The sequence below is a fragment of the Primulina tabacum genome, chromosome 2, assembly GCF_025594145.1.
Source record: "Primulina tabacum isolate GXHZ01 chromosome 2, ASM2559414v2, whole genome shotgun sequence".
NCBI lineage: Eukaryota > Viridiplantae > Streptophyta > Magnoliopsida > Lamiales > Gesneriaceae > Primulina > Primulina tabacum.
In genome coordinates this window covers 43,106,261-43,133,713 of record NC_134551.1, presented here as the reverse complement: position 1 = coordinate 43,133,713, position 27,453 = coordinate 43,106,261, and the positions used below count along the sequence as shown (strand labels likewise).

Genomic DNA, 27,453 nt, shown 5'->3' with positions numbered 1-27,453 from the left:
TTTGTTGTTGTGGTATTTAGAATGATGTATTTTTAATATTAATTTTATTTTAGTACGAGTGATGACTATTAATTTATTTTACAAGTTATATTTTGAATAAATTATTTAATAAAAAAATTTAAATGTTTCCGCAATATTAAAGTGTTAGTATTTAAAACACGGTTTGTCACAGTTGGTATCAAAGCGCAAGGTCTTCTGATAAAGGGTTGTGCCTAATGCTGGTTGCGAGAAGCTCGGCAAGTCATGCCTCATGTTTGTAAGTTTTTACGGTTTTAAATGCATTAAATGTTAAGTACGAGTTTTTTTAAACTGCATGTTTAAGTTTTGAAATTGTTTTTATCATGTTATATGAGTAGTTTGATTATGCATGTTGGTTACGTGTTGGGTTAATTATGGTACAGTATGCCTCCTAGACGTGTTCGACGACCGGTGCAACAACAATCAGCAATCAAAGGTGGCAGAGATGGTTGAAGAGTTTGTTACAGGGAGAGAGAAAAATTGTTACGGGGAGAGAGAGAGAATTGGATGATGATGATAATTTTATATATATTTATATAAAATTATATATATATATATAATATTATATGTGTGTGTGTGTATATATAATATTATATGTGTGTTTATCTATTATTTTTTTAGAGTTCGAAATTTGACCTGATCTATTTTATTTCAATTCTTGTGTGTTATAAAATTTAAATATACATTTTAATATCGTTTATAAACCGATATTTTCTAGTACATATTTTAAACAGTCCTGCCCGCACGCAGAGGGTTACCCGAATTCTCGGGCAGCGCGCTCGGGCAGGCTTCCCGAGATGAGCTCGGGCAGTCCTGCTTGACGGGGACTCTTTTTCGGGAGTCCCTGGAGTGTTTTCCAAATTTTCGAAATTTACGGGTCAAAATTGATATTTTTTTAAAATTGATCAAATTGTGCGTGAAAAATAATTTTTGATTTTCTCACGAAATAAATAATTGAAATTAGATTTTAATTATTTAAAGTAAAAAAGAGTTTTGCAAGAAATTTAATTAATTGAAGTTAAATAAAAGTGTTTTTATTTGACTTATTAATTATGGTGATTAGTGATAATTTACAAGATATATGATTTGTAGATAATATGTGATATTATCGATTTAATATAATTGTAGTACCCAAAAAACAGTACACGTAGACTGCATGCATAATTTAATGAGTTATTTAATTTAAATGATTTAAATGGATTGAATGATATATTCAATATGTTTAATTTAATTTAAATATTTATATTTTTATTTTCTTGGAATTTAATTTTATTTCTCGAGTTTAATATTTTCAGGTAAATATTCGATGTTTAGCCGAGGATAGGAGACCAGAGATTATTGAGGTGCAAAAATTAAATGTTATACAGATGTGTGAGTCATGTCTGATAGGAAAGATGATCAAATCCCCTTTACTAGGGAAAGTAGAACGTTCACATGATCTGTTGAATTTGATCCATATAGATGTGTGTGGCCCGTTAAGTGTTAGCACTAGATATGGTCAATCCTACTTATTACCATTATTGATGACCATTCAAGGCATGAGTGTAACGTCCCGAAAATTTGAAAGTCCACGTACACCACATGCAAACAAGTTATTAAATTTTTTTTGTATTTTATTAAATTTTTTAATGCATTAAATGCATGTTTATTTCACGAATTCGTGTTTTAATTCATGGTTTGTTAAAGTTTCATGATTAGGCTTTTAAGTTGCATTTTGCTGCTCGAACGAGTAACGGAGACCGGGTATAATCAGGAAAATTATTTTTATTGAACAATTAATTTTAATTATTTAATATGAGGTGTTTTTAATTATTATTTTTGAAAATGAGCATTGGTTGGGTATTTTTACTCGCCACGTTATATTTTTACTAGTACGCAAATTTTATCGATTCAGAGGACTTTTTGAGGGTTCGGGCATTATTTTCTAAAAGGTATCTGAACGAAATATTTTTTGGGATGGGTTTATTCAATGCTTAATGGACTCAAAACTCTTTTCATCCCTTAATTTTTATGTTAGGGCCCATTAGTGCTTAATTAAACTATTTAAAAAACCCTTATTAGCAACCGTAAACCAAAATTTCTTCACTTGGCCGCCCACCCTATTTTCCAGCAGCCACTCCACACGTTTTTCAGCAGCAAGCTTCGGCCTTTGAGATTTTTTCAAGAAACGCTCCTCCCCCGCCTCTCCAGTTCACGTCCCACGCGTATTTCTTAGAGTTTTCAAGTGTATAAACATCGAGGCGCGCCTTGTATCACTCTTTTTCTCATCATCCATGCTATGTATCCTAATATAATGTATATTCATGAGAACTCTTTTGTTTTATCATGTGGTGCCATTTTTGCAAAGGTTTGACACGAATAACGCATTTTATGGTTTCTTACTCACGTTTTTTGTGATTTGCGTGCATAGGGGCTGCCATCTTGGGTAGCTAGAAGCTGTTAATGTCGACAAAGAAGAGGGTTAAGGGCTAGAGTCGAAGCTTGGGCGGTATAGGTGATTATGTATGAGGGCCGATCGGTGCTAGTGGTGGTTTGGGGTTCGGTATGGTAAGTTCTTGGGTTGGTAGTGCGCGGCTGTGTAAGGGTCATCCCTAGCCCTGGACCAGTACCTGGTGGGTCTGATCCGTGGCCTAGAGTGGCTCGAACATGGCTTGAGTTAGTGGAGAAGCCGACCGAGGGTGAGTGAGTCAAGTTGGTCGCGGGTGGAGGTCCCTTGGTGCCTCTCGGCTGTCGGCATGTGGCATCATGCATGGGGCAATGAGATTGGGTTAGGTCAGTCCAAGAAGGTTCTAATGTGGGCTAGGAAGGGTCGGTAGGGCCTAGGGTCAAAAATGGGCAAGTTTAGTGTACTAGGGTTTGAAGATGTTTTGTGCAGGAAAATTCGAGCAACCTTTGGGGCTTGTTTCGTGGGTCATAAGTGGTCTGGAACAGGTGGTTTATAGGCTAGTCATTTAGGTTTATGTCACGGTTTTAGTTGGGAAAATTTTGGTTAAGTTTCAAGTTGATTCGGGTTAAAACCGGGACCCCAATTCAAGTTTTAAAACAAATCGTATAATTTTTGAAACGGGGTTGATTTTACATCTAATAAATGCGTATAATTATGTTTTGTGGTGTTTTAAGAAGTTTGGTTGGATTCAGGTCAAAATTTTGAGGTCCAGGGGTAAAATGGTCACTTAGGGTTGCCAGGGGCAAAATGGTCATTTTGCACCCGGGTCGAGTTTTTAGTCCTGGAAGCATCCTGATCACGAATTTAGAATGTTTTTAAATTTTTACATATCACGTATATGATCTTTTTATGGTAAATATGAAAAATATATTGCATGCTTGGTTTAAAGGAAAAATCACGTCTATGCATGTGTTTATAAGTGATGAAATGATCATGTTTTTGAAGGATGGGAGTTTGTTGTATACGATGAGCTATAGGCCAAGACTCAATGGATGGGTAATATTGTCGCTGATGTCCCCGTCGCCGGGTATCACGGTTATATATAGATGGATCCATTGAATAAAGCTGATACGATAGAGCTGATACAAAAGTCATAACTAACAAACTGAATTCGATTAAAGAAAATGAAAATATATGATGATATGATGAGATGTTTTGACACGTTATGCTTTTACGATATGTTTACGTGTCCGCTTTTAAGATCATGAAACATATTTTTATTACAGTACTTTTTACTGTTGCTTGTTATATATATGTATTCATTATAACGTTACAAGTGTGTTGAGTCTTTATACTCACTAGTTGTGAATGACACAGGTGAGCAAATTGATCAAGAGATTGGAGGGCCGAAGACTGAGTAGGCGGAGTTGGATGTGCGCATGCGAACCTGAGGACCTTATTACTTCCGCACATCACGTTTATGAGATAGGAGTGGGCGTGAATATTTGTACTCATTCACTTTATTATGTTATTGGTTATCAGGATTTTTATTCGTTCATTTTTGTTTTATTTTTAAACTGCAGTATTTTCATCCGCTAGATGATTACTATTATTTTTGAAATGTGAAATTTTCAACAATGTTGCATGCATGCATAATTTATGAATTTTCGAGAACGAGCTTGTAAAAAAATAAAAAAAATTTAGTAGCATTTTTAAGCAGTAGACATTTCAATGAGTATGTGTATTTAATGAAATACAAGTTTGAAGCCTTTGAAAAATACAAAGAATTCAGAGTAGAAGTAGAAAAACAGTGAGGAAGAGTATTAATACACTTTGATTAGATTGAGGTGGAGATTTGAGCATGAAACAATGGCAAATTTGTTGAACCAAGTCCATACAAAGGCAGTGAATAAAACTCCATATAAGATATGGATGGGAAAGCTACCCAAATGTTCTTACTTAAGAATATGGATATGAATGTCCTGCTTACATGAAGCAGGTAGTGGGAGACAAATTGGATATTAGAGCCAATTTGTGCTACTTTGTGGGATATCCAAATAATTAAATTGGATAATATTTCTATGATCCAATGAAACAAAGTTGTTTATTTCAAAGAATGTGACCTTCTTGGAGAAGGACTTTCTATTACATAGAAAAAGGCTGGATGATAGAACTCGATGAGATTCAAGAACCACCCATTATAGAAATAGTAAAAATCATACCTCAACAATCAGTCGAAGAAAAATAAACTCATAGGAGATCAGAAATGGTCCCAAGGCCGCCTAAGAGGATGAGCCTGCTGCTTGAAAAAGGCCAAGATTATCCATTCCTGAATGTGATCCAAGAAACTTCAAGGAAGCATTGTCTGATGCCGATTCATGTAAATGGCTTGAAGTCGTGTAGTCCGAGATGGACTCCATGTATTCGAACCAAGTATGGTCCTTAGTATATCCAGCTGAGAGCATTTCTCCCATACGATGCAAATGGATTTACAAAAGGAAACTTGGGGTGGATGGAAAGGTGGTGATCTTCAAGGCGAGATTGATATAAAAAAGATATACTCAAAGGCAATTCATTTAATATGAGCAAATATTTTTCTCCAGTCGCGATGTTCAAGTCCATTAGGATACTGCTAACCATAGTAGCATGGTATGACAATGAAATATGGAAAATGGAGGTGAAGACGGTGTTCCTTAATGGGGACATTAACGAAGAGACTTACATGTCTCAACCTGAATGATTCACATGAGTGGGAAGTGAACATAAAGTATGCAAACTTCATAGATCCAATTATGGTCTAAAATAGTCATCAAGGAGCTGGAACCTCATATTTGACAACACTATCAAATAGTTTGATTTTGTCAAGAATCCTGAGAAACCTTGTGTATATAAGAAAGATAGTAGGATTGCAGTGACATTCCTGGTACTTTATGTTGATGACATACTACTCATTAGAATGATGTAGAGATGTTACTATCAAATAAAGTATGGTTAGTTGGTAAATTCTCCATGTAGGATATGAATGAAACATCCCATGTATTAGGAATACACATCTATAGGGATAGATCGAGGAATGATGTAGGGATGTTGCTATCAAATAAAGTATGGTTAGTTCGTAAATTCTCCATGAAGGATATGAATGAAACATCCCATGTATAAGGAATACAGATCTATATGAATGAAACATCCCATGCACTAATACTGATGACGAGATAGAAACCATGAGCCGCATTCTCTATGCATATGCTATAGGAAGTATTATGTATGATATGATTTCTACTCAACCTGATATTGTATATGAAGTGAGTGTTGCAAGCAGATATCAGTCGAATCCCGATCCAATTCATTGGAAATCCGTGAAGGACATTCTTAAGTACTTGAGAAGAAATAAGAATTTGTTCTTAGTTTACGGGAGTGGAGAGTTAAAATTGAAAGGTTGTACTGATTCTAGCTTCAAATAAGATGTGGATGATTCGAAATCAACCTCTAGATTTGTATTCAAGCTCAATGGTGTTGATGTATCTTGGAATAGTTCCAAGCAAAGCACCGCAGCGGATTCAACCACTAAGGCCAATTGCACAGTTGCAATCGACTATAGCAAAGAAGGGTGTTTGGATGAAGAATTTCATCCAATATTTGGATGTCAATCCTCAAACGATTGAACCATTCGCAGTCTACTGCGACAACATCAATGCTGTTACACAAGCAAAGAAACCAAGGTCTCATCAGCGGTCCAAGCATATCTTGAGAAAGTTCCACACAATTCGGGAGATTGTTAGAGTAGGTGTCCAACGAGCCAACTTGTGCCTTAGGCTTTTATTGATTCTAATGTAAAACGATCTTTATTTTAATAATCATTTACATTTTATCAATTATGGCATTATGTTTTATCTGTATACTCATGCAAGTTGTATAGATAAAGTCTTTAAATATACAATAGGTATTATGGGGTCTTACTCTCAACATAAGATCATTAAACTCATTAGGAAGTGTACCATATATTCTAAATAGATTCCTAATCGAATCAACAACATAAAATAAGGATAAAGGTCGCTTGACCTTGAGACTAGCATCTGTGATGTAAACGTCATGGTTCATTGGCAAGGACATGGAGATGTCTATTCATACAGATGAGTGATCATATGATAATGCACTGAACATTCCTCCTATGGACTGTCCAAATGTTTCTCATTATCAAGTGAAAAATTATGTGGTTATGATTGTACACCATTAGTTCTTTGACCCGGGAAAATGTAAGGGTTATACGTACTAACATGTATTTTGATACGTTTACCGACTCTATTGAGGGTCATCAGGTGGCAAGGTTGGGTGTAGTTTTGAAATACATAGGAGCAAATACATTGAAGTCTGGGATTCACCGTTTGCCTATGGGTGAATATATCATATATGATCTCATGAGTTAATAGTGCAAAGAGTATCTGGTCAGAGCAAGAAATGTGCTTTAGGGAAATGTGTTTTCTTAGTTGCACATAAATGCCACTATTAGTAATAAAAAATAAATCACATCGTTATCGAATTCATATGTAACTCTCGATATACCAATAGATGCAGATTCGAACTTGATATATGTGTTGAAGTGACCGTATTGTACGCTAACCATGACTTATGGTTCTTTCAGGCACTATCAGTGATACCTAAGGGATCATGGGGTGATGCTACTAGACGCTCTTACAATGATCCGATTGGTGAAACCAGATTGAGTATTGACATTCTTGATCAAGTTGATAAAAAGAATGAGGCTAATTAGGGTAAGCCCGAATAAGAATAAATGTTATTCTGAATCACATGGAGATGTGAACCCACGCTTAGTTGTAACCATGAGCTATTGAAGGTCACAAAAGTATCGGATTATGTGCTCCCGTTGATAAATTCAAAGTTCAAGGAGTTGAATTGGGAAACTATAATTTGATGGAGATCAAACAAGATATATATGAGTTTATAAGCTGATTCCATAGGATGAGATAAATGGAAGTTAGCTTAATTGTTAATTGAGGAAGAAGAGTGGAACTATCTATTTTGGTGAAGGAGTTCACTGAACTGGCAGCTGCCCAATATGGTAAGTGAAAATTTTTATTTTCGAAATTTTCGATTTACATTATATGAACAAGACTTGTATCTTTGATACATCGGTGCTGACGGATAGTCGATCGGGGTTATAATGAGTTCAAAATTATTTATTTAGTGAATTTGGAATTCGACACTAACAATGAGCGTAGTGAAGAGTACAGTGTCTTCCTATCCATGAGTTATGAGTTAATGAGCTAGCTACCTCATGGACCTCTTAAGGTGCTATTATGGACTTGATAGAGCTACTATAGGGTTCTAAGAGGTAGTTAAGGACTCCTCTTAATGGATAAGATGGAAGTATTTGTATGTACGAGACCTAGGCCCCCCTAGGGGGGACGAATCGTAGATCTGAGATTGCAAGGTTAAAGCCAGAAAGACTCATCCAATCCAAAATTTTGTACCAGAAAATACAAGATTTTTATTACTCCCGAGAACATACAGTACCTTGCCCGTCGATAGTAGTTGGCAAGGAACTTGATTCCCCCTAACAATCATGAGCCATTAGAATTGCTGCCAAGACCTATATAAGTCCAGGAGGTCTTGAGTTCTAATCCTGTGAAGGTAAATGCTCCAGTGCCTGGGTTGGAGAAGTTCTATGAGTAATGATGCATGGGAAAGCCCGTGAGGGAAAAGGCCTAAGTGGGAACCCAAGATGGGACAAGGCCCCAGAGAGAACCCAAGATCGGGATAGCCCATGGTCGTTACATTAATGATGTCTTTTAATCAATCAGTTGAGATTTCCATCTTATTTTATTTTTAGCCATTTGAATTACTGACGGTCTGAAAGTCAGGCGGTCAAGTCTCTCTAGTAGATCCTTTGATAGATCGATTAAAACTCTTTTGGCTGAAGCCGGTTGAGAGCTGGGCGGTTGAGCTAAAATCTGTTACAAAGGATAAGCATATGTTTCTTGAAATAGTGAAGTGCTATTTTGATTTGGTCGATCACCAAAACTTTTTGGGTAATAATTTCTTTAACAATTTCTCCCTTTTTGGTGATGAAAAAATCCAGCTGCAATGCTACACAATTTTTTTTTTACATATTATAATGATAAGCTTGCATTAAGACAAAATCAAAAATTGTATTTCATTGAGTAGATGAAATTACAATATCTAAACAGTTTAATCAGAAAAACAGATATATAAAAAAAACTTTACTTTTGACCTGCTTGATCAGCTTTCTCCCCTTTCTCTTAGTTCTTTCATAACTGAAATTTCAGCTTGTTGGATGACTCTTTGTCTTTCTCTTTCCCCTTTTTTCACATCACCATGAACCAGAAAGTCCATCATTTCTGTGAGTTGAGCTCCTTGGGCATTCAAGCGTTGGTCAACATGATCTTACAGACGATTTATTTGGCCTGAGAGCTTAAGACACATGTTTAGATGTGCGGAATTATGCTTGTCTTGACGTAGGGAGATGCTGGCATTCATGGCGGAGAAGTCTTTACAAAGATCCGACTTCATCATTTGAAAAGCATCTTTGAGATCAAAATGTTTGCGGTTTAGAGCAAGGATTGAATGGTCTAATCTGACAAGGTTTGATAGAATCTCTTTTTGGCCATCTTCTTCTGAATGCTCTTCCTCTTCAGAGACAGCCTGATCATAACATAATCTGGCTTTGAAAGAGGCCAATTGAGAAGTTGATGCTTTTCCAACAAATTTTGATGGCTGAGGCTCGTTGAGTTCCGCGGTTAAGTCTTCAATTATTTTGTCAATATCAGTAGTTGAGGTAGAGGGTGACTTCCTAGTGTCAACCTTTGCATCTAGAGTTACAGATGTAGGACAATCTGTATGTATGCATGTTATAGTGACCTCATCATTCTGAAGATCTTTGGGAGATGAAATTGACGGTTCTTGGAGAGTAACTAGAAGAAGGTCTGTAACAGGGAAGGTTCTTGGAGACGGGGATTTTTCCTTGTAGGTTGTGTAATACCCCAAAAATTTTAAGGTCCACGCGAACCATATGCATACAAGTTATTTAATTTCTTGTGTATTTCAATTAATTATTTTAATTGCATTAATTAATTATGTTGTGCATATTAACATGTTTAAAATATATTTTTCTAAATAGTCGCATTAAAATGTATTTTTTAGGTTATTCGAGTTGCGATCGAGGAACGGAGACCGAGGGCTGGAAATAGAAAATGTTATTATTAAATAATTGTTTTTAATTATTTAAACTAAGGATGATGCTTTTTCTTATTTTTGAAAATATGGGGTTTTGGAGTGATTTTATACGTCGGGACATAAATTTTATAGGTGTTGGTTTTTCTACAATAATGCAAATGTTTTGGTAACCCGGCTAATAAATTCACAAATTTGTAAAATCAAAATATTTTAATTAAACACTAATGGGCTAAATGGACCTAATTAACATGGTTAATGGGCCAAGGCTTTGATTAGTGTCTATATTAATTATTTAATATGTAAATTAGACCCCATAACCTACCATATGCATGCCACTTTTCTTGTGCAATTCAAACTCTTCCTTTCAACAATTCCTCACGGCACACACTAGGAAGAATTAGGAAAAAAGCTTCGAAATCTCAAGGGATATTCAAGCCATCCTCTTCGTGCAATCATTCGTCAATTCGTCAACGTTATTTGGTGCGTTAATAACGGAAAGACAAGCCATATTCTTCATTTACTCATCATCACACCATATTATGTATTATGTTTGAAATTGCATGAAAAACAAGAGCACCTTGATATATTTTCGTACATGCATCAAAGGTGGATTTTTAAAGCTTGGTTTTGATCCAAAAATCATGATTTACATGTATATCAGGGGCTGCCATGATTAAAAATTGAAAAGGGATAGTTTTACACAAGTTTAGGGGTCTTAGAACACTCGAAAAACGCTGCAAAAGAAATAGAAACAAGCTGGATAACCATGGGCAGCAAAGTAAGGACCGTAAGTTTGTGTTGGCTTGTGTGTTGTCTTCATGAGTTCGGTTTTGATGCATGGGGCTTAGGGGCTCGACCACGTCTTGAGGAGGGCTAGTTTGGGATGTGGCTAGGTCCTAGAAAGAGTTCTAGCATGGCTAGGACTCGTGTACCAGGCTAGGGAAGAGTCCACACTGCGTAGGACTCTTCCCGTAGAGTGATGGTGATCGGCCGAGATTTTCAGGAAGTGGATTGGTTGAGGGCTGGGCTAGGTAGTCTGGACGGTGGCCAAGGATGGTTCAGTAAGGTTTAGGAAGGGCTGGGCTCGTTGGTGGCCTGGGTAGAAGCCTCCACGCCAAGTTGACAGCAGCAGCGTACAGGAGAGGCGCGCAACTTGTTCTGGCTTTAGGTGGTTCGCGCATGGGGTCCAGGGCTTGGGCTGGTCTGGGTAGGTCTGGGCGTGATCCAGGGATGGTTAGGGTCATGGGGGCTCGGTGGTGGCTCGGCTGGAAGAGCCCTTGCTAGTTAGGAGTCTTGGGCGAAGAAAAGAGGTTGTGCTTAGGTTGCTGTTGGGATGTTGGGGCTGTTTGCGTTGCTTGCTGCACGGGGTAGGGGCTCAGTGGTGGTCCAGGCTAGGTTTGGGACTGGTCTAGGGTTAGTAGAGGTCATGTGTGGTCAGTGGTTAGATGGCTTGATGAGTCCTAAGGCAACTAGGAAACCTTACACAACTAGGATACACACCTACAAACTTGAACGAAATCGGGTGAGGGGGCTTGAGGTTTTTGAGCGGGCTAAGGCTGGTTCTTTGGGGTGGGCTTGGTCAGTAGGGTCACTAGTTGGGTTGGCTCGGGTTTGGCTCGAGGCTGCTCAACCATGGCTCGAGTAAATTGGGATAATGGGTCAATATTTCGAATTTAAGAACTAAAATTGGACCATGGGTCCACGGCTGTGGTTCATGGCTCCCAAGGGTTGAATAAATAATAAAAATGTTACGTTAAAAATTTGGGATCAAAATAATGGGTTTTTGATTTATCCGGGATTTTATCACCGCACGAAACGATAATTAAAGAATGAATTGAAAAACCTAGTTTTAAGCTTAATAAAATTATGGAAAATTATATTTAAGCTCAAATAATTATTAAAAGTCTAATTTTTTAATGTGGGAATTTTATATTAAGGTTTGGTTTAATTCGGGATTAAAACGCAGTAATATGCTATATTTAAAGAATAAATTAAAAGTCATCGATTTATGCTAAATAAAAATACGAGAAAACTCATATAAGCTTAAATAAGTATTTGAGACATGTTAGACTCAATGGAATTAAGAAAAAATCAAAAACATGAAATTTTACGTGTAGGGGTAAAATGGTAATTTTACCTCCGAAAATTAGTAATCGTCATGGCAGTGTCTTGAATGTTGTTTTATATGCTAATATGATTATTTTAAATGTTTATGAATTTTTATGATGTAAAAATGTTGATTTTAAATGTTTATGATTTAATATGTCAAAATGTTATTTTAAATGTTTATGATATAAAAATGTTATTTTAAATGTTTATGAATTTTTATGATGTTAAAATGTTGATTTTAAATGTTTATGATTTAATATATCAAAATATTATTTTAAATGTTTATGATGTAAAAATGATATTTTAAATGTTTATGGATTTTTAATATGTTAAAATGTTTATTTTTAAACGATTATGAATTTTTATGATAAAACGATAATGTTAAAAGATATGTTGCATGCTTTTTTTTAAAAGGAAAATGACATTAAAATGCATGATTTTATAAAGTGATGAAAATGTGAAATATTGGAGGATGTGAATTAATTGTGACTATTGAGGATAGGATATATGAATGAGGATGTCGTGAGGAAAAAGGCCCCAAAGAGAGCCCATTTACAGGAGAAGGCCCAGAGAGAGCCCGTATATGGTAGAAGGCCCTAAAGGGAGCCCGACGATCGTATTTCTATTCGATGAGGCTATGCCAAAGCTCAGTTGATGGGTGAGAGTGTCGCTGATGTCCCCGCCGCCCAGTACTGTAGTTACATGTATATGGATCCATCGATTTTATGAGGAAAAGAAAAGTCACAATTAATTATCTGAATTCAACAAAAAGAAAAATGTAAATGCTCATGATGAAAGGATATATGATATGAAATGATAAAAAGGAAAATGTTGAGTGTTATGCATGTTTATATGAATATGTTTATGATGATATGAATATGTTTATGATGATATGAAAATGTTTACGAAAATGTTTATGAAAATTTTTATGGAAAAGATTATGTTTAAAGTCGATGCATCATTATGAAAAATATTCATGTTTAAAGTTTATGCATCTCCACGAAAACGATATTTTAAGTAAAAGTATTTTCACTGTTGTATGTTATATGTATAGATGTTACTTGTTATCAAGATTATGGTGTGTTGAGTCTTTAGACTCACTTGGTGTGGTTGATGCAGGTGATTATGATAAAAATGTTAATGGAGGTCTTGATGGTTGATCTGACTCGACTGAAGGTACACATAACTCGAGGACCGATGCTAGTTTTCCGCACTAGTTATGAATTATGATTTTAAAATTATGTTAAAGATATTTTATGATTTTATTTATGTTTATGAGTGGTTTTTGAGAGGTTATAGTATGAGCTATACTTTTCAAATAATGTTTTAGGTTGGTAAAACGTTTGACGATTTTATTCTTTAAACTATTTTCTTTAGATTTTTAAATGTTAGTTGGTTGGGTTATTTCAAAATGGTGTCAAGGTAATTTTAAAGAATATATATAGGTATATTTTGAATTATGGAGATTAAGGATAAAAAAAATTCTTGTACTTTTTAAGTAAACGAATAGCAAACGTTTCAGGTTGTGTTATTATCAAAATCAGATAAAAACTGCACAGCCTCCTCAACAGACAGAGGCTTATCTTCAGAGATGCTGTCATGGATTGGCTGATTTGGTATTTCAATCTCAGAGATCGCGTGAAAAATAGGCAAAGAGTATGAGACATCCTGGGGGCAGGGTTGTTCAGTAATGAGATCATTCTTTGGCATGAGTATCTCAGTTGGGGGAATAGTGTTTTCCTCATTATTCAGTAGGGCAGTTTCGACAGGGTTTAGTAAACGTACCGGATGATGTAGATGAATGATCCTGAGTTGTAGATTTTTCTTTGAGTTTTTCAGGGCTCTGGTCTTCATGTAGTTTCAATGTCGAGTCAAGCTTACTCTGTTCTGCAACTGCTGGAAGGTGAAGCTCCTGTCTCATCAGAGCAACATTCATAGCAAGCGATGTGGCATCCATCTCAAGTTCGGAGATAACGGCTAAGTCATCCTATTAAGTAGGGCGGGGTGAATTAAAGTTGTTCCGTCTCAATTGTATGAGGGCTCGGAGAGTACTTTCTTTCATATGAAGTTCAACAAAGTCTCGACGACATAGATCAGTCGGAATATCAGATGTTTCTCTCCATTCCAGGATGGACCGTTCAAGCTTGGCAACTGCTTTGATCATACCGGTTTGAATCAATGAGTCAAAGGTTACAACGGTTCGGAATTGGACCCATTGATCAAACATTTCCATTTTCTTCTGAATGGTCTCATTGACATGTTCACTGGTAAGGATACTGATATAGGTGGATTTTACTTGTTTTTCATGTCATATTTTGTCCCATTGTGTTGCATTTATCGTTTAGATTGCATGAATTTTGTCACATTTTAGTTTATATTATGTTTTATTATTAATCATGTGTCTCGGTGTGAAAAAGCAGGAGATTCGTGCAAAAATGAAGAAAAAAAGAATTATTTTGCGAAGGACTTCCGCCCGGGCGCACATTCACATCCGCCTGGGCGCGGGAGAGCTGTGGAAAAATTCATTTTTGCGAAAGTCATCCGCCCGGGCGGAAACTTATGTTCGCCCGGGCGCGCTCGTTATTTGTGGAAAGATTTTGTGACGATTTCTTCCCTTAATTCTGAATGGGGAAGATATTTAAGGAAGATGGGACGAAAATTGGAGATTATTCAGACATTATTCAGCATTGAAGAAACTTGAAGAAGGAGAAAGAACTTGGAGAAAGGCTTGGATTGAAGATTCGAAGATTTCCGAGCACCGTTCTTCCTGTTTTTCGTCAAATCTAGTATTTCTGATTTAGTTTTTATCTTTTAAACATTGTTTTATTTATTTTTAATATGAATTCGAGTAGCTAATTTAAAATATTTGTTGGTATTTAAGGGGATCCTACCCCAAACTTTGATTTAATTAATTTATATTTCGATTGTTGCGTCATTCTTGATTGTGCTACTGTTTTTCATTGTGTTGTTAGAGCGTAGCTAACTTTAACAACGTCTTTATATTGCGAGTGAGTTCGAGAGAATAACTTGTGATAGGAACGAGTAGTATAATCCGTGGATCTAAAATTTACATAGATATATGAAATATGATACGCGCCGATAGTTATAGTCCTAAGGGTCGAAAACTAGGGGATTTCACAGATCGACATGCAATTCGCTCTTGATAAATAATTGAAGACATTTAATTACTTCATTGAGTAGAATTAGTTTGGCATAGCTCAAGAGAGTGTGTTCAATTGAATAGGAAATCCTGTCGGAAGCGTACAGTCACTATCGAACGAATTAATAAATTAACGAGGGGTAGGTGAACTGAAATTCCCAACAAATTCATTTCTCTTTGAATTTTGATCAACTATTTTAGATATTATATTTCATTAATCAATTCTTGAATAATTTTATTTGCATGTTTATTTGATCATAGTAGTAATAATCAATCAACCAATTTTCGTTGTTAAAGATTTAATAACTGAAAATAATAATTGTCAAACACAGTCTCCAGTGGAACGATACTCGTACTCACGTACATTATAATATTACTTGACATCGTGCACTTGCGATTAATTTTTGAGCATACAAAATCATATATTTATTAAGTATTCCACAATGCAAGTTTTGCTCGATCAAGTTTTTGGCGCCGTTGCCGGGGACTGTTAATTCACAATTTTATTTTTAGTTATTTTCTTTAGCATTGTTTCATTTTTATTAAATTAACACTCCATATTCTAGTACAGATATTTCTCCCAGTGCATGCCAAAGTCACTTGACGTGGAGCTTGAGCAGTTCGACCCTGAAATTGAAAGAACTTTCCACAGGAGAAGACAGCAGCAGAGACTGAAAGAACTGATGGAGAGGCACGAGAAGGATCATGAGGAGGAACACCATGATGCTAGACAGGTTGAGATGCCACGCTGCATACCGATGCTAGAGCATGCCCAGCCCTCTTTGGATGGTGCATGCCCCATCATTGTGAGGCCGATTATGCGGGCAAACCAATTCGAAATCAAGCCAGCTATAATTAAGATGATCCATAATACAGTCCAGTTTGGGGGATCTGCGTTAGATGACCCAAACACGCACATCGCATATTTTCTTGAAATTTGTGACACTTTTAAATTTAATGGAGTTTCTGATGATGCTGTTAGATTACGTTTATTCCCTTTCTCCTTGCGTGACAAAGCTAAAGCATGGTTAAATTGTTTGCATGTAGGTTCGATCACAACATGGGAGGATATGGCGAAAGCGTTTCTCTTTAAATACTTTCCTCCATCTAAGACCATGAAGCTGCGGGCAGACATTACAACATTTGCTCAATTCGAGCAGGAGTCTTTATATAAGGCATGGGAGCGCTTCAAAGATCTATTACGAAGATGCCCTCATCACGAACTTCCACTTGGGTTAGTCGTTGGCATGCTGATGTGTATGGTTATGTTTTAGGGTGTGTTTATATGTTTTTTTTTCAGTCCATCATGGTTCGGAAGTCGTCTAGACAAGTACAAGGTCGTGAAAGGTTAAGATGCACAAGCTGCATGCATGTGTGAGGAGTGGGTTGTTTTTGTTCGGCCGATTGATTCAGTGTTTGTTTTTATCACGCAATTTTTATCTATTAGTATTGTTGTCAAGCAAATTAAATTTATGGTTTTCATTAGACTATTTTTAAATTAAATTAGTAGTTTATGGATTTTGGGATTAATTGAATGTTGTTTATTTGTTTTAATTGACGGAGTTTTAATATTATTTATATTTTAGTATGAGTGATGACCTTTATTTTATTTTAAGAGTTATACTTTTAATAAATTATTTAATAAAAAAAATTTAAATTTTTCCAAAAATATTAAAGTATTAGTATTTTAAGACATGGTTCGTCACACCTAGGTTTTCTATCTTTAGTAGATTTTAGTCCAAAATTTTTGGTATTTGTAATATAATTTATTTCCAGATCTCACATATAAAAAACTTGTAGCCGGCCTAGCTACTCTCAATACACACAAAAGACCAGGGCTTACTTTCTTCCTCCTCGGGACCTTTTCTCTTGACTGTGTTGTACATTGTCGGCATCAATCCTCACACTTTGTGTTGGACTATTGCTGACTATCTTGAACCCTCATACACCGCTGCCGCTGAGATCACTATATCGCAGCCACAAGCTCTTTTCGAAACTATGGCCGAAAATCCAAGATGATAATGCTTCTTCTGTTGAGTTTTGTAAGTGGGATTCATTATAGTTCTTAATATATTTAATCTTTTATGTATGGAAATTAAACTATTTTTTGTCATTTTTTAAGTTTATAATACAAGAAAACTTGTCTTTGGAGTGAAAATTTTATAATTCTCGGTGGTTTAACTTTTTTTTTACCTATTCTTTGCTTCAGAGCTTATATTTGGTGTCACGCCCCCAGGGATGGGGTTAGTTGGCACCAGCGTTGCTCTCAAATTTACATTCGAAAACAACAAGTCTCAGAAGTACAAAATTCAGAAACCAGTCTTTTTATTCATAAATACGAAATATTTCAATGTCTGATACAAACTCAAATAATTAATGTTTTACAGGGAAAATATAAAACCAAACATAACACTGTCTTAACAGATGCAGCGGAATATAAAAACATAAATCATAACTGAGAATTTACAGTCTTCTTCACCAGCCCCAAAATTGATTCTACTCTTCCTCTTCTAATAATTCTTCCTCATTCTTATCTGAGATGGGTTTAATGGGTGAGTGATATGATTGCCACTCAATAAGCGGGGACGGGAAATAACTCCTAATTTTCAAAACCATTTTCAAACAGGAACAGTAATACGAATAATATACAGAAACTCTTACTTTAAGGCAGGAATCAGTATTCAGTAATAACAGTATTCATTATTCAGAAATAACAGGAATCAATATTCAGAACTTAAAATTTAGCAAGCAAGCACGGAGCACGTTCGTAAGTTTCATAGCTAAACTGATATCAGTCCCCTATATGTTCTCTCCTCTAAGGGGTGAGGCCAGTAATCAGTAATCAGGAATCAGTAATGTTTCAGAATACATATTCCTACCATTAGTTTACTAGGTTTCAGTGATTCAAAAATCAGATATCAGAACTCAAAAATACATATACTTTGCTTCAAAACAGGAATTATCAAACTGATTTTAAGATATTTGTACATAAGCCCGCTTACCGTAATTTGCTAGGGAGTTCCGGTTGAAGTCTGAAAATTGGCTTGTTCTCGCTACTGGATTTTCTTGCTCGAAAAAGACATTCTCTTAGCTCGAATTTCAAGTGTTAACTCGAGATTTGTGTAACATCAATTCAGAGATTTGAGGGTGTTATTTATAGGCAAAATTCTGACTGTTAGCCTCCCAATTAACGGCCATAATCTGCCATTAACTGCCTTTATCTCATGTTAAATGCTCCAGTTACAAGTCATAAGCAGAATCAGTAGCTGTCTGCTGGAATCTCGTGCTACTGCTCTTCTGCTGCTGGATTCTATCTGCTGGAAAAATACCAGCTTCTGAAATATAAGTTGCTGCTAGAATTGCTAACTTCTATTGAACTTTTGCTTCTGCTGCAAAATGTTAACTACTGTTGAAAATTCAGGTTCTCACATTTGGCATTTTTTAAAAGCTTATATATCTATTAAGGATGAAATCAAGACATGGTTTAGAACATGATGGGTACTAAAGTTACATTGAATTGATATTTGTTTACTAATGAATTTCAAAATTAACCCTAATATTTTGCTGAAATCAAAACCATTAATCCAAATAGTCGAAATTGGACTTTTTTAGTGAAAAAATTGGACCGTTTTAAATAATGATTTATCGAATGAATTGACAGGCCCGATTACATGGGCTTATTCAGTCGAATTTTAGCTTCATAAATAAAAAACAAAAGATTAAGTTAAACTTCAATTGGATGTTGATTTTTCTAGAGAAAGTAAATGAAAAGAATGTTCATGGGACCCGTGATTGTGAACTTAATAAATTAAAGTATATGTTATTGGAATGACCAATTATAGGTTAGGAATTAGGAGTGAATCAAGTAAATAACATTTTCCATGTATAGTGTGGTCTTTGATAATTTAATTACATACTTCTTTTTTCCTTGTTGGAATTTTCATTTATTCTTATTTTAATACTCATTTTATGTTTATTAATTTGAGTTGTATGGCGGAGAAGATGAAAGCTAAATTTAAAAAGTATTGAGACGCTAAGAAAATATGAATAAGATGATTTTCGTTGCTTGTGTGTTGGATCCTCGTTTCAAATTTGAGAATGTTGCTTTTGTTCTTTAGAGTATGTGTGGAGAAGAGAGGAAGGAAAATGTGAGGTGATCTAAAGCTCTATGTTATATCTTTATATGATGAGTATCGAAGGAGAACTTCAAAAGAATCTCAATCTAATGCATCTGCTTCAACTACTAAAACATTTGACATGTCAAGTTCAGGAAGCGCACATAAAAAAAAAAAAAAACCTTAATTTAACAAGAATACTTGAGGCACATAGCGATATGTGGAATTATGGATGCTGACTCAGAGTTGGAAAAATATCTTGGTGAAGAAATAGAGTCTCTGGAAATGAAAATTTTGATATGTTACTTTGGTGGAATGTTAGCAAGCCTAGATTTCCTTTTCTTCTTGAAATGATTCATGATGTGTCAGCAATTTCTATTTCTACTGTGATGTCAGAAAGTATATTTAGTACTTGAGGATGTGTGCTTGATCCATTTAGGAGTTCCTTAACTCCTAATTTGGTGCAAGCTCTTGTTTGTGCACAAGGACTGACTTTGTGATGAATCTTTACATATTACATTAGAAGAAGACTTGGATAAGTTTGAGAAAATTGAAAATGGTAAAAGTTACATATGTTTTTATATTAATTTGAAAAATATTGTATTTTTAATGGATAAAAATAATTTTTTTTCCAGATTTGGCCAACTTGGGAAGAGGTGTTTTTTGCATAACTGACTTGTAATTGCATCTAACAATCATGTATGATAAAATAATTTAATTTATACTAAATTTTAGTTTTAATAGTAGGAATCTATGATTTATAAACTTTCATATTTGATTGTTGATTTAATATTTAGTGGGATGATTAAGATTTGGGCCTTTTTTTTTAAAAATGTTGCATTGATTTAATATTTAGCAATCAATATGACATCATCTTGTTGGATCACCTCCCTTTCTTCCTTCAAAATTGTGATGACATCATCAAGCATCATCTTCAATAGCTTCTTTCTTCATATTTTTTGACTTTATTATTGCTATGATTTGAATTTTGAATATATGTGTTTTATGTATCTAAATTAAATATTTAAATAAATTTATGTTTTTTTAACCGTATAATTTATTATTAATTAAACCGAACAAACTGAACGTATAGATCGGTTCATTATATTACAAAACAAAAACCGAACCGAATTAGAACGGTTCGCCTTCGGATTACTCAATTCAAAAACCGAAAACAGAAAACCAAACAAAAATTAGATAAAATAAAACCCAATAAACACCCTGGTTTCTGCAAGCAAAATCAGTTAATGAAATCCAGGCTGGACATATCTATTCAGATAACCCAACTTACTGATTTATTTTAAAATAAAACCAAACAAAAAATAGTGTTCCAATTTCATTTGTCATGAAAAAATTCGTAAGATAGTAAAGTATAAATTCGATAAAAACAAATTTACATCTGTGGTCCAAGCGGCAATCGACTCATTAGCTGCTGATACACTGAGGATGCATTAGGTGGATTCAAACCCGAATCGGTAACAGGCTCCATTTTGGGCTCACCCTTGGCCATCATAAAGCCCAGATTGTTACCCATTGGGCCGATCTGATTTCCCAAATACGCATGAACTGGCAGAACTGGCAGCCTGCCTGGGTTGGGACCTAATCCAGCCAGAGCCAAACTGGCAAAACCTGGTTGATTTACACCAAACCCAAAACCCGGACCCGGACCCGGACCTAGTTGCGGGTGACCGAAGGATCCTACAGAAAGAGTTTTGAATGGGGACGTCCCGGCATGAACTTGAGAAGGCTGGGGCCAGCGTACAAGACTACTTGAAGTGGCAGCAACTGGAGCTTGTTGGGTAGGATGCGAGCCTGAATTAACATGGCTGCTGTTTCTGGCCGCAGGGACGTCATGATTGTGCTTACCCTCGTACGTAGTTATCACCGACTTCAGGTCGTGAGACGCCCTCTCCACATGCTTACGGACATTGCAGCTGGGGCTCGTGCACTTGTAGTAACTCCTGCACACATACATATCCCAAAATGAGGCTTTGTACCGTTGCACTTCTGTAAAACTATCGGTTTCCGATAATTTGAGACAAACCTTTTTCTCACCCCGCTCAAAGTAACTCAATTATCACAAGCTATTGAAAAAATAAATAATTGAACAACTCAATTATCATATATACCCCCACAAGCTATTGAAAAAATAAATAACCTAAACATCTTTTAGTTGATGGGACATCCATACTTCAGAAAACAAAACCAACCATTCATCTTTTGCCCCAATTCATTTTTGAAACAAGTTTTCAGAAAACATTCTTAAAACAACAGAAAACGATACCAAACAATACCTAACGTTTTGTTCTGAACTTTTAATAGATCGAATCATAGATTCTAGGTGATTAATGATCTCACAAGAGAATAACCTGGGATTTGGGTTTCCTTTCACGACTTTCTGCCCGTATTTGCGCCATCGATAACCATCATCAAGAATGTCCACCTCACTGGTTGTTTGGACCACGACCCTGGGCTCCCTTATGGCTCTGGTGGCACCACTAATGTCTGAAGCATATGTTTCGATTCTCCTAGAACGAATAACGATAGTCAAACATGCATTTCATATAACTGTCATCTCAAGAATTCAAATAAATCACGTAAAAAGGCGAGAGCCGGAACCTTCTCTTCGATTCTGATTCATCTCCTTCTCCATCATATCCTAAGGACACGCTGCCATGTGTTACACGATCATCATCATCATCTTCATTTGAGAAAGTAGACGACCCCTCCACACCGTCCCCCAACTCGAGTTGGCCAGTTTGAGTATGTAAGAGATTAGTTCCAATACCATATTCTGGGCTCAATCCCGTAGATTGTGTCACGTTGAGATTTCCCTTTTGCAATGTCGACCACATGAGAGCGTCATTGGCACCAGTTTCATGTTGTTCAGAGCCGAGCTGGACATCACCGAGTGGATTTGAAGATCCAAGGGCCAGTCTACGATTGAAGGGAGGTCTCGAGTGGTTGTGAGCACCCTTATAAATTATCTCTGTAATATCGCCTTCCTCTGAACGTTCAACTTTTTTCTTGACCGGACAATTTGGATGTGTGCACTTGTAATAACTCCGAGGATACTCACTTCCCTTTACTTGTTTCTGCCCATACTTTCTCCAATTATAACCATCCTCGGATGGACTCCCTCCAGCATTGGTGTCTCCGTTGCTTAGTTGAACTCCATCATCCTCACGTGGTTCATCAAATGGTGGAGAATGCTTGGCAGCATCGGCGGAATTATAAGCCGGCTCAGATAAGTGATTGCTGAGTCCATTGTCTTCTGCAGAGGATATAGGGTAATTTGTTTGCTGAAAAACCGTTCCATTATTCTGAGAGGGAGATTTAGGAGGTTCAACGCGATAAACATCGACACTGGCATAAGGCCGCAGAGAACAGGAAGGATTCACCTGGTAAATCGATGGTAAAAGAAAAACAAATTAACACTCTGGAAGTTTGGTGGTGGAACAAATTCTAAAGATCGACCAAGGCAGGGATTTAACAAGTAGTTAATCAAGGATATTATTTGCGTCATAATACAAGAAATAGACACGTGCTCGTTAAGAAAGCATAAAAGGAAGATGGATAGCAATTAATTACTTTGTTAACGGTATTAAAACAATGGGATAAACCAGATTCTGCCATGGTTTGGAATGCAAATGAAGATGCATCGAAATCTACACATGTATTCCTCTTGCCCATACCACGATCTTCTGTCATCAACGCAGGGTAGAGATTGTTTCCAGTTGAGGCAAATGAAAATTTTCCAGTTGTAGGAGATGGCAAAACCTGCAGACATAACGAGCCCATCAATTGAGCACATGAGGATAAAGCAATCAAACATCATTATGGATATGATTAATGGTCAGACCCAAGGAATTGTGATAGAGTACAGAAGCAAATATAACAAAAGACTTGAACAAGGACTTGAGTTCTGGTCATAATCGGACAACTAGTGAATCTTCTACTGTAATCAATCAAGAAATCTAACTAGAACTCCTATTGACGGAATCTTGATAGTTAGCCAGACACCATAAGAGAGCTTACCGATAAATTAGAGAGAAAAACGGGAGAATCTAGCAGTGTTGTGGGGCTAAGACCGGGAGGGATTGTCAAATAAGGAGATTGAACTTCTGGGATCTTAGAAAGGTCAGCAGGTCTGATTCTGTCTGTATCCAATCGAGGAACTTTTATGCCAGCCCGAGCTGCCATCCTCTCCACAAGACCTCCACGAGAGCTCATTTGCCGAGCTGCATTTGAGTTGCATGCTTCATCTCCTACAACAGATCGAGCCTGATCCTTATTATCAGAATTACCCGAAAAAAGGTGTCCACTTTTATTTTCACTGACAGACACAGCAACTGATGATGTTTTGACGTTGTCGCTTATCATTGAGGATAAACCGCCACTTGGACTTTGATTTGGAGTCACCCACTCTCCCATGATAGAAGTATGATCGTCAAACCCAACCATTTTTTGTTATCCACGTGAAAACAGACCGCAAAATAAATGAGCTGGTTGCAGAAGTGAAAAACCTGAAAGAATTAGATATTCCGGAGAAAGCTAAAACTGTCAATAAGAGATAGTAGCCAATTCCAGAGAATAATAAAGCAGCTTAAACAAAAAGAAAAAAGGATACATAAACCAATCTTTTGCTTGAGAATTCCACCCCAACCCCAAGAAAGAAAACCATGTTTTCCCACGCAAGTGACATAAAAAAAATATAAGAAACCCAGAACAACGAAGCAGTGAGTAGGCTCACAAGCATGACTTCAATACTGCTTTTCTAATCTATTTACGAAAGCAACCAGTGAAATATATATCAATTAATTTACAGTAAAATTCCCCAGTCATTAACATCAACAGAGAACATATCATTCGCTTAACAATCAATCTTCGCTTAACAATCAATCAGATTTTTTCCTGAAACAATCAATCAGACATTTCCGCACTTTAAAGTCCCACTCAAATCCAGTGCATCCAAACTCCGAGCTCAAAACATTGAAAGGGAAAGGAAAAAAAAGGTCCCAACAAAAAATAGAGTATGATTAGAACCCATTAAAATCTCAATCTTAAAAAGATCGCAAGCACATTATTTAACAAACAAAAAAGGCCCGTTCTTCAAATCTTAACACCCATCGAGATCTAACAAAATGGGAAACAAAAAAAAAAACGGAATTAGGGAAAAGACACACACACACCCCCCACCCATGGAAGTAGAAACCACAAGTATTTTATGTGCATGGACCATCATCAAGCACTAAAAATGACGAAACTTAAATGAACGAAACAAATCATCAACGACCGGGAAAATGGATTCTTCACAAGAACAAAATAAGCGAAAATAAAACGAAAAACCCACCATAGTACAAGACTCAATCATGAGCAAATGATGAGCAAAACAGAGGCAAGTTTTAGTACCTGAATACAACATAGAACAGTCAAAATTAAGAAAGATTGGACCTTTTCTCTGACCCCTCCTCAGATTAATCTTCGCTTAACCATTTTTTTCACCACTAAATTAAATCAGAGAAACAGAGAACCATTTTTCTCTCTTTCTTCAGAAACGGCACCACCCCATCCCATTCCCACCTCCACCTCCACCTCCACCTCCCTCCAAAAATGGTTCAGCAGTTAGCAAGAAATGCGATTGCTGGTAACATTAAAAAAAATAAAGATTTTCACAAACCACTTATGGGACAAAGTGTGGGGTTTGTTTGGGAGTTACGGTTCTTGGGATCTTTTTCGAAACAAAGATACTGTGCATTAGAAGCCTTCCATACTGACAAATATCAGTCCTCTATGCTTAAATAAAACAATTTCTTGTCCAATTTAATTTATTTATTGTTTCTACTTTTTCCAGGGGCTTTTCGGGAAATTTCACATCTTTGACCACCCAATAGGAGGCTGCCATGTAGATCTCGAGATTTGACTGGTAAAGTGATTATGGGATTCGGGCCCATTATTGTTTTTTGATTCAATAATTGGACAACAATATAATTGCAGCCAATTTAATTCTTGGGTAATTAATTTAGTATAGATATAGATAGATAGATAGGGGTTAGTGTAACGGCCGAATTATCATGTGAGTTTTTTAGCCACAATTTTTTGTTTCATATTCTAATTCAAATTCAAATTCTAACGTTTTCCACTTATTTAGGGCTCAAATATCAATTCGGTTAAAAAAGTTATATCATACTTGCATTGAGAATAAACAGCCTCTCAAACAATATCTTAGACTAAATTTTCAAAAGATAAGTTGTTAATTCTTTCTATAATACTATATTACAAAATAATTTATATACATTCATGTAATAATTAGAAACACGTTACTCAAATTTAAAGAATGCGATTAAAAATAACACAAAAACTCATATGAATTCATTTCACGAGTCAATTTCGTAAAACGAATCTCCAAACCGACTTGATTCATTAAAAAATATTATTTTTTTATTCCAAAAATATTATTTTTTTGTAAATATGAATCAGATCAACTCAGCTCACGAATATAAATCTATGATATTGGCACGTAAGACTTCCTCAAAAAATAAATATGTGTGTGTAATTGTAATATAAACTCAGTCTAAGTCAAAGGCTCCTAGATTAAGAGCAACCTGATATTCTGGTATTTGGTTAATTTGTATTTCAAATAATCTTCAGCATAAGAGTTAGATTTTTAATGTTTCATTAACAATAGGGAATATGTTGCTATATGATTACTCTATCTTAACAAGATTCCCCAATTTGGATGTGCAATTTTTTTTTTTCAATTTAAGCAAGATTAGAAATCACCATAATATTTCATATTGTTGACACATTATGATATAATCATTGTATGATATATTTTTATTACAAAAACATGAGTTTTTTAACATATGAATCCAAAATTACCCCCAATCTCATTTTGCAAAATGGTATTTCAATTATATATTTAATTTATAGACTTCAATAACTTGTCACTTTTTATTCATCAATATACATGATAAGAGAATATTATTTCAAACTACGTATCGATATAACATTCCTTTGTGAATCTCTTCGTTAGCTTTTCGATTGTGCAACTATTATAGATTATATCTTTTCATTTTCTTTTTCCTATTTTAGAGACTTTCGTTGTTTTCAAAATAATCACAATGACGAATTGATTTCGAAATATAAATTTTAAACTTGAATCATAACATGTACAAGAGCAAGAATGTGAACTAAAAAAATTATGTTTGCTTGTACTAGAATAAAAAATAAAAATAAAAAAAGAAAAATATGAAGTTATAAAAAAAAGTAGTAATGAAAAGTAAAATATTTGTTGCAAAGTGAAAAAGTGAACATATGGATGGGATGAAGGGGACAATGTTGTTAGACGGTTTTGCATGGTACACAACAGCTGGTAGCGTCGGAGCCCCCAAGGGGGAAAAAAAATCTAAATTTTGCGCTGCCTTTATTTATTTAGATTTTTGTGTATAAATATATAATTAAAATTTTATTGTAAAAGATCTATCAAACACTATGTCTTCTATTGACTTAATATTCAAAATTTTCATGTAAAAAAAAAAAATTCGATCCAAAGAATAGTACATATTATCGTCATTTAATTATATGAAAGATTATGCATATCAATGAAAACAATATAAGGAGATGAAATTCGCCATTTTGTTTTTAGTCCCGTAGATATGAGATAAGAAAACGAGTGCCTAAATACAAAGAGTATGTCTCTTGTGAGACGGTCTCAGGAATCTTTATCTGTGAGACGGGTCAACCCTACCGATATTCACAATAAAAAATAATACTCTTAGCATAACAAATAATATTTTTTCATGGAATGACCCAAATAAGAGATCCGTCTCACAAAATACGACCCGTGAGACCGTCTCACACAAACTTTTGTCAAATACAAAATACGAAAAATGTTTGTTTAAAAAATAGTTATTCACGTGCATAGTTAATTAAAATTTATTTTCAATTTAAATTTTATCAGCAGGATAAAAATGATAATTTCATTTCTTCGAAACCCAAAAAAGATTCATATTACAATAGCAGTATGACTTCAAAACGACGGTTTTTTCAAAGTGATTTAAACTATTAATATAAACATAAAAATTCATGTCAACAATTATACGACTTCAGAAGGACAATTTTTTCAAAGTGATTTAAACTATTAATATAAACATAAAAACAGTCTCAAGTGTCAAATTTGTAAAATTAAAATCTTATATATAATTTGAAATTTAAAATAATTCTATTCAATTTTAATATATATATATATATATATATATAATATATAATGGTATATATTATATATATATATAATATATAATGGTCCTGCACCTATCATTATAACTGTCATCAACCACCTAAAAGCATCACTCAACTTCTGTCTTCTGCCTTATTTTGGTGTTTTCCTTGTTGGTTGCATTATCCCCTTTCCTTCAAGATATTGGTTACCTTTACCAAGTGCAAGCAGTGAC

General features: G+C 35.4%; 1 protein-coding gene and 1 non-coding gene across 3 annotated transcripts; both read right to left on the bottom strand.

Annotated features, from left to right (window-relative positions):
• Window positions 1–16,004: 16,004 nt before the first annotated feature.
• On the bottom strand, window positions 16,005–16,110 carry LOC142538143 (small nucleolar RNA R71). The gene has a single exon (XR_012818682.1). It is a non-coding gene; the product is annotated as a small nucleolar RNA R71 (small nucleolar RNA).
• A 4,167-nt stretch (window positions 16,111–20,277) lies between these two features.
• Window positions 20,278–24,591, bottom strand: LOC142532220 (putative WRKY transcription factor 2). Of its 2 annotated transcripts, none has more exons than XM_075638533.1 (6): window positions 24,413–24,591; window positions 23,039–23,505; window positions 22,592–22,780; window positions 21,620–22,401; window positions 21,370–21,528; window positions 20,278–20,961 (listed from the first exon to the last, which is right to left on the bottom strand). In XM_075638533.1, the coding sequence occupies exons 2-6, from the start codon at window positions 23,462–23,464 to the stop codon at window positions 20,394–20,396; spliced, it is 2,124 nt and encodes a 707-aa protein (XP_075494648.1). In that variant the 5' UTR covers window positions 23,465–23,505; window positions 24,413–24,591; the 3' UTR covers window positions 20,278–20,393. The 2 variants fall into 2 exon arrangements, with proteins under 2 accessions (XP_075494648.1, XP_075494640.1); XM_075638525.1 differs by having other exon boundaries at window positions 23,039–23,526; window positions 24,413–24,590.
• Between the last annotated feature and the right edge of the window lie 2,862 nt (window positions 24,592–27,453).